Source organism: Austrofundulus limnaeus, unplaced genomic scaffold, assembly GCF_001266775.1.
Source record: "Austrofundulus limnaeus strain Quisiro unplaced genomic scaffold, Austrofundulus_limnaeus-1.0 Scaffold83, whole genome shotgun sequence".
NCBI classification, from domain to species: domain Eukaryota; kingdom Metazoa; phylum Chordata; class Actinopteri; order Cyprinodontiformes; family Rivulidae; genus Austrofundulus; species Austrofundulus limnaeus.
This window is the reverse complement of record NW_013952485.1, coordinates 1,399,063-1,407,808: the sequence shown is the minus strand read 5'-3', so window position 1 is coordinate 1,407,808 and position 8,746 is coordinate 1,399,063. Positions and strand designations below refer to the sequence as shown.

The following is an 8,746-nucleotide window of genomic DNA, read 5'->3' as shown; positions in this document are numbered from 1 at the left end:
GACACAAAATGTCACAATGCATGCTTTTCACAAAGCTAAAAATTGATTTTCAGTAAATATCTTAYGTGATGTGTTAGCACAAGAATTATGTGTTGAAGATGATCCTCAGCTACTACCACACCAAAATTTATTGCAACATTTATAAAAAGGACAGATTTAGAGGTTTTTGTATTTGTCAAAGCTGATTAGCTCTTGATCTTGATTCATTGTAAAAGTTAGTTTCAGTAAACTCTAATAWGGTGGTTTGAGATATTTTGCTAACACAGAGACTAACATACTCCCAGGCACACACATGATTACCCACTGTTCATGGCAGCAGGAGAAAATAAACTGATAAGTTTTACTCTTCTCTCCTCAAAACAAATGTTTGAGTTTCTGCTTCACTAAATGAATGTGATTAAAAACACAATCTTGTAAAAGCTTGTTRAGTTTTTGGTAATGATCCCACGATAAATAAAACATTGCATTTCTTCTTCTTTTTTTTAAATGTCTCTTTTTCAGCTGTGTTTAGTTTGCATTTTCRAAAATGAGCCGTTGTTTTCACCTGCTGATGTAGCCGTGCAGCAGCAGATCTAATGAGACGGAGATTTCATTTTTACCACACAGCGACTGATCACGACCACTTCAAGCATGTAATTCACTTCACTGAGCCTGAACTAGACTCTGAAGTTGACGTTCATTTACGAGGCACATTCTCGTTGGGGGCGGAGTGGGAGGCAGGGCTGGTGATGAGAGTCAGATGTCGAACAGATGTGTGTAAAACAGAAACAAAATTAAGCTAAACTAAAGTGAAAATATGAACATTCTGATGACAGTGACAGTCTGATCAATGTGTATTTTCTTCATTCTTTTATTTTTTCTTACACAGTGTCACCATTTATTCATCTTTAATTCCTGTTTCTGTTTGTGTTACAAAGGACATGACTCAGTCCTGGCCGTCCCAGCAGGCCTTCGGGGGTGACCAGCGAATCCTCTACAACTACAAGGTGTGTGTTTGTTCTTTGTTGTTTTAATTAAAAGCAAACTATTTATGGGTTTGTACTGTCTGGTGTGTTGGAATCCCGGTATGTTATTAGAATTAGCGTCTGTTTGAGTGTGGAATGCCCATAAGTTCTGTGGCCCACTCCATGTTTCTGCCTAAAATGTCAATCATGAGAAGCTAAAGGTTTTATCTTCATTCTGGGTAAATTAATCACTAGGTTTCAACAGGAATAAGCAACAAATGACAGAGAAAAAAGTAATTTCAATTCATCTTATTTGATTATTTTCTGGCAAACCTTTTATAATCTGTATGATAATAAATAAATGTGTCAAACTGAATTCATGTAGCTCATTTCCTACAAATCAAATGATCACAAACAGCTTACAAAATGGACAAAATAACAAAGATATGAGAAATTCAAATGTTAGCTGAGAACAGTAAAGTTTAATTGAAAAAGATCACTGACATTGATATGAGGGAAAAAATTCAACTTAATACAAATTGAATTGGCTAAAGTAAAAAAGTAACTCACAACATGTTTGTACAGTAAATAAAGAGCACTCAAAATACAAAGTTTGTTGCACTGCGTAGTATCTTAGCTGTTTTTCTGGACAGAGTTTGTTCCTGGGATCTGTTGGAGCAAAGTTTCTAGTTTGGGGTTATAGAACCTTGACTCCCCACAACGTCTGTATTTCCTCCTTCACCACTTGGTATTTCTCAAGCTTATCGTGCTCCTTCTTCCTGATGTTACATTTGCTTTGGATTGCTACATTTATCACCCCTGTCTTGTCCTGTAGCTTGTCAACAACCAAAATATCTGGTTGGTTAGTCCACACCTGTTTCTCAGTCTGGATCTGAAAGTCCCACACTGCCTTAGTCTTGGTCTAAAAGTGGGGGGAGTTCAAATATCTTGGGTTTGTTTATGAGTGAAKGTAGAATGAAGCGTGAGATTGATAGACAAATCTGTACGACTTCTACAGTATTGTGGACTCTGTACTGGTCTGTTGTGGGGAAGACGGAGCTGAACTGAGTCAGACTAAATTCCTGTCCTCACCCATGGCCACACACTTGGGTATTAACAGAAAGAACACAATCACAGACACAGGCAGTCAAAATGAGTTTTCTTGGCAGGGTAACTGGACTCTTCCTCAGGGAYTGAGTGAGAAGTTCAKTTATCCAAGAGAGACTCAGAGTGGAGCCGCTGCTCCTCCACATCGAAAAGAGCCAGTTGAGGTGGTTCGGGCATCTGGTAAGGATGCTTCCTGGACACCTCCTCAGACATGAGAGGAAACCCTGGAYAAGACCCAGGTCACTCTAGAGAGASTATGTTTCTCATCTGGCCTGGGAACACTTTAGAATCCTCCTAGAAGTGCTAGAAGAGGTGGCTGTGGGAAGAGAGGTCYGGGACTTCCTGRTCAAACTACTGCCCCCGTGACCCCACCCTGGAACAAGTAGATAATGTAGACGGACAGCATCTCGTAATCTGCCGTTGGTACCCACTGTGCAGGTGTTTATCATTCCATAAAGGTTCCTCWTCTTCCATTGGGTTTGTGCTGCCTGAGACATCCACTTAGCATTTCATGGTGGCTTTCTTCCTGGTGTACACCAGGATCTTTGATGCTTCATGTTGTTTAGTGTCACTCACCCTCACTGGTYGTCTTCCTCCCTCCTTCCCTTACTGGAAGGACATGTTAAATGGTTCTTACCTTTCAGATTTTATTTATGTTGCCTGGTAAAAWTTTTAACCCAAAATCAGATAATTATGGCTAGCTGAGTGCATTTATGCTTCTAGCAAATAAATTTTACAGCACAAGTTCTTAATTGAGTGCCCCTTGTGGGCATCTTTCTATTTTTTCAAATATATATATWTTTTTCCTTCTTGAGGTATAAGAAATTGTTTGATCCTTGTGTACCTCATAAAAAACACCCTCTTGTTTAAAAGTTATTCTCTGTTAATTTGGATAGTGTTTTTGTCACATCAACAAAAAACTGTGTTAATCAGCAGAATAACAGCCTTCAATGTTGTTTATTTTTCCAGGATGGAAAGCAGTCAGCTGCACACCAAAGACAAAGTATGTATTCACTTCCTGATCTGTTTACGTGTTTGAATTGTTTTGTATTTCTTCACCCTGTTTGTCTTGTTTGTTAGGTCAGGGGGAGGCACCGCAGCGAGTGGTCCACCGGCACCCTTGTGTGGCGCCTCACAAATCGTAAGTGGGTAAGGGAAAGAAGAAACTTGATACAAACGGGGTCCCCTAACATAAACCTCTGCTGAGGCGCATGTGGAGACAAAAATATACATCACATGCATAATCCATTTGCTTCTCCGTGACGTAAAAAATATTTACGAACCTCATTGTCTGAAAAGACACGAGGAAAAGCTGGAGGAATCCAGAGATGCATAAAGGGAACTAGATGCCTTGGGTCAAAACAGTTAACGGTGTTTCAGGTAGTCATTAAGGTCAAAGGTCACTTTACATTCCTGAGAGCTGTCAGAGGAGACCGATGCGCTCCTGTTTGTTAACATTTTACATCCTTCTTTTAATGTGAAACACATGTTCTGCACCGTAAGTCATCTACATGCCTCACATTATTTCACAGGCTCTGTTATGAAACAGCAGGTTTTTTTACTTAACTTGTCAAAAACATTCATTCATTCATTCATTCATTCATTCATTCATTCATTCATTCATTCATTCATTCATTCATTCATTCATTCATTCAAGCTTTATTTATACTTGAGAGATCATTAGAAGTTGGTGCTCTTTGTCCAGGACATCCTGTCAATTAGAAGAGCAAAGAGGGAAAAAATAAACGAACTAACAGAGATATGCTGACAGAGAGAGGGCAGTATCACAGCTGGTTAAATAATAAAACTCTCTAAACTTCCTGTTAACATAAGTTTGTCATAGATAATTAATTTTTTTAAATTAAAGTACAGTAATATAACATGTTTTTGTGTCTTATTATGTTTGTAATTRTAATGTTAGATGTCAAATAGATACAAGTAACTAAAATGTAAAGCAAAACTGTATGAGAAATGTAATCACAACCCTAATAAGAAAGAGCTGTTCAAACAGGAACAGACAAGAATTGCTGCAGCATCAGAAGGTTGCAGAAATGCATTTGATTTAGAACTTTAATTTTATGTAAAGGTTAAAAGGACCCAAATGCAGTCATAATGGAGACAAAATCAGGAAAATGATTAGAAACTTATTTTTCAAACAAAAAGCTAAAAGCTGAAAAGAACTTACAGTCAGAAGAGTAATCACAGGGAGCATGAGAAAGAACGAGGAAGACCAGGGCCTTGTCCCAATGCCCAGGTGCACCCTACGCCCCTCTGTGAAGTGTGGATTTAGTCGAAGTGCACKTAAGTGTTCGAGTGCGCAGGTTATAAGCGTGCAAAAAAATTGAGAATAAGGACAGTAACAGATTGTGTCATCGACTTGCGCCTCTCTRCTACATGCACACATGCATACATATGTACACATGCACACATATGCATATTTTAAATTTTATTAAATAACTTAGTATTTTTTAAAAATCWGATTAATTGATTCYTTACAGAWTYTGACTCATATTAATTAAATAAAATGCTTTTTTCTCTCTATTTTAAACYGACTTTAAATGCTGACATTCCTCTGAATATTKGCTACATTCTAMTAAAACATGTTCCACTGTTTCCATCTGATTACAATAATGACAAGTCCCTGTTTTCATGTTTCCCTATACGAAAAAGAGAACTATTAAGGCCTGTATGATCCCTAAAACCAATCATGCACAGCTGGTGATTATGAGACATGGRCTGAAAAGACAGAGGAATGGAGACACCTGAGCAAAATTCTGGGCTGGGAACAGGTGAGAGTGGGTGTGGCAGACTGAGTTGAATACAGGCACTGAGAAGGGGGGATACAGGCAAACAAAACACAAAGATCACAAAGTTAATCTAACACATAAACTAACAATAACACAGATCCTGACACAGTTTGGTGAAAAAGTTTAAACCTACCCAAACTAACAGGTTAGTCCAGTGAGGCCAAGGCCAAAAACATAAATTAATAAAACTGGCCGCTGTCTTATAAACGATACAAATCACTGAATTTTTGTTCATGTTAACATTTTTTAAATTAACCTTATAATAAAGTTTCTKTGCATTTTTTTGTTGTTTTGAATTAAATTTTATGATATTCTTACTGGAGGTGCCCAGGCTGTTACAGAGGTGCAACAGCTAGCTGCTACTGCTAGTATTTTGCTTGCAAATAAGCACAGAATACCACATAATGCAAACAATTGTGAAATGCAAAGCTGATTATGATGTTTTTATAAACCAAATTTAAAAAAATAAAAATGGAGGTCAGCATTAAATTTTATTTCTCTAAAACAAACATAACATACAAAACTTGGACAGTAAAACTCACAACAATAGAGTTTATAAAACTATAAAAATTAAGATAGTTATTTATTAAGTTTCCTTCCCCAGGGACACATGTATGCTGCAGTTTATGATGCATGGTGACAGCTTTTTAAGCTTTGAGGTGAAATTAAATATAAATTGTTTAGTTGTATGCAAAATAATTTTTTTCAAACTATGCAGAGTATTTTAGTTCTTGTTTTTTTTTAAATACATGTAATAAGTGGCTTTTGGATAAATTAAACATTTAGCTGCATTTTTATGTCTTCAGAAAAACAGACATAAAACATACGTCAGGTTGTTGCTTATTTTTCACTTAGAAACTTTTAAAAGGTCCACACCTTTATTTCTTTCAAGTGCATAAGTTAATACATGTTTTTTAGAAGCAGATCTTTTTATTTATTTCTAACAACTTTGTGTGTGTTTRTCCAATGTAATATACTATGATGCCTTGAAATATTGTCATTTTCTGTTGAAAACTTTCTGCTTGTTGGAAAACAAGGGTACCATTCATGTTACACTCACTGTCCTCCCCATTTACGATCGTGTAGTTTAATGTGACACAAAGTATACAATCTACTTTGTTGCCARTTCACAAAAAAGATTGGTTCTTGCTCTTGTTTTTGTCATCCTTGTCTTTTTWTTCTTGTTGTAATTGCAGATCAAACTATATACCGTATTTATGGTACAGACTGATTCCAAATATGGTGTCTGACAGGTGTTTTATTTTCTGCCTATTTACAGGATGCTGGCTGACGACCTAAAGCTGAGCAGTGATGATGAGGACACTCAGAGGGTAGGCAACATGTAACTTCTAACAACTTCTTACCAATGGTTTTGACTCAGTTGGAATAGGTTTAGTTCCTTATAAAGAGACAGAAGAAAGGGAGGCCATATGAGGACAAAGGAAGAGGAAATGCAAGGAGAAGAACACTAATTATAAGTGTAGTGTTCTGGAGCTTTAAGATTCTTGTTTTTCTGGTAGTGTTTTGTGGCATGTTAAATGAGAGTCTGCAGTGTTATTAAATTGGGTGTAACAAGTCATTTGCTTTGCTGCTGCACTGGAAGATACATTTTTTTGTTTGTGTGTGTGTGTTTTCTTTAAAGACCATTCACGAGTCGRCTTCCTGGGACAGACACAGGTATGTTATGGATCTGATTTTTAAATGTTTTAATATTTGGATTTAGAAATGAGTTCATCTGTGTGACTAATGTTGCTCACACCCACCGGTGTTGTGAGCGTCCACTGACCTGTCTCTGGTGTTTGTGTTGACTGACAGCCTGTCAACGCAGCGAGCGCACACATATGGCAGGCGGGTGAGACATTCCAGCTCGGACTCATCAGACTCAGACTCCACAGCCAAGTCGAGCAGCAGCAGTACTCAGTCTCGCAGTTCCAGCCGAAGTCCAGAACTAGATCCTCCATCACCTGCCAACGCACAGGCGCCATGCAACAACAAGGAGGTAACCATCACCACGACTTTCTCCTCTTGCCTCTGTTTGTTTGACTTTGGGTGAAGTCTCTGCAGGGAGTGATGGCCTGGAGGTGGTTGACAGCAGGTGTGGGGAGGGACAGAGGAGTGAGGAATGCTTGAGAGTTGGAGGAAAGCGATCGAGGGTCGAGGGGCAGAGGCAGCTTTGGGATTTAGTGTTTCAGTGTCATGTCAACAAGCTGAGTCTTAGAGGAAAGCCTTCAGGTGGGGGACGTCATCAAGAACTGAGTCATCATATTGACAAACTGTGCAGGACAAATTGTTTCATTCTCTTAGAGTCTCGTGGACAGCATGCTGAGTCTGGCTTCTGAAAGCAAAGTGCATTATGGGAGTTAAGATGTTTGTGGAGTAAAGGGAGGAAACCTGCTCCTCTTCTATGAATGAAAAGCCCTGTTCAACACAGCCAACTGTATTACAGAACATGCTACCTTGGGCCCCTACAGAGGGTGWGGGTGTGTGTTTGCTGGGGTAGGGGTGGGGTGGGGTGGGGGGTAGCAGCATGTGTTTTTCATTTAGTGTTTGAGTGTCTCCCAGCGAAAAGATGGGGGTTGGAGTTATGGAAGCCAAGCAAATCCAGAGTTCCAGGTAGTGTGAGAAAAAAAAAGGAGAAAAAAAAGAGGGGAGGGAAGCATAGAGACGATACAAGAGATGCAGTGTCTTCACTGAAACGAGTGTGAGGGATGATGGGAAGAGTTGGAGGGGTGAGGGGGTTGATGTTTGACTTGAGGAGTTTAATATAGCTTCTGGTCACACCGAAAAAGAGAAGACGTAAAAACGAGAAAGAAACTTGCTCTCAAGCTGTAAGTATACTTTTTGTTTTTATATTTGCATTACTTTTTCTTTAACTCTGATTCTTAGAGTTTGAAAGTCAGTTGTCAAAGAAACCTTAAACAAATTGGTGGCATAATTAGGTCTGGGTGTGTACTGTATGTGAGTCTGCTGCAGCTGTGAGTCCACGTAGTTAGTCCACTAATGACAGCAACAATGTCAGATGAAATATAAGGGACTTTTTTGAAACATAAGTCTTAATATGGGGTTTATCAAAGTATAAATACTTTTTTAATATATTGACGCAAGATGTTTTGTCATGAACTGTTACTTTGATTTTAGCCATTTTCTTCAGATACCAAGAGGTTGTGTTGTTTGTTTGTGAAAAGAGTCATTTAGATATATGTTTGTAGATAAATGATCCGTCTGATCAAGTTTAGTGTTCAGACAGAATTTGTAAGTATCATATTTTTATCATTATGAAAAGGCTTTTGTTAAATAAACCATATGAAGTTTATTAATAATAATTTTTATTATTTGAAAGAAAACTTACATCTTCATTAGTTGTCATGGTCTTACATCTAAACAGTGATGTACAGTACAGTATGTTATTAAATAAAATGATATCTGGACAGTATTTGACTTCAAATAATACAGTCTAACCATCAAAATAATGTTAAAAAATGAAAAACACATTTTAAACTTTTCTAATTTCATATTTTCAAACAGATGCATGAAAAAAAAGTTGATATGAAAAGCTTTCATTTGGTTAACCGGTTGACAACCACAGTATGACCTCAACAAACAAATAAATAAGCAATCAAATAAAGAAATATAGTAGATGTATTATTCTTTTATAGTGTTATTAAAAAACTGAAAACATTTATATTAATAACTTGAACTCTGATAATTTCATAGCTATAAAAATTTCAGCAATAACAAGTGGGTTGCAAATTATGTAAGCTTTTTTTGGATTTCATGACAAATACCCAATCTGTTAAAACTGCTTAAACTTAGAAATAATCGCATAACGAACTAAATTAAGTTTTGAGGTTGAAACTTCTAAAAAGCATTGGAGTATGGATTGAAGGG

The 8,746-nt window shown here is 37.5% G+C and overlaps 1 protein-coding gene across 1 annotated transcript in view; it reads left to right on the top strand.

Moving 5' to 3' along the window:
- The window catches only part of aff3 (AF4/FMR2 family, member 3), a gene marked incomplete at its 5' end in the record, with an annotated part of 19,421 nt that overhangs the window by 1,366 nt on the left and 9,309 nt on the right, over nt 1-8,746 (top strand). Inside the window, 6 exon segments of the mRNA XM_014011681.1 lie at nt 918-986; nt 3,021-3,054; nt 3,132-3,192; nt 6,138-6,189; nt 6,501-6,535; nt 6,674-6,857. Of these exon segments, the coding sequence (XP_013867135.1) occupies nt 918-986; nt 3,021-3,054; nt 3,132-3,192; nt 6,138-6,189; nt 6,501-6,535; nt 6,674-6,857 (435 nt within the window).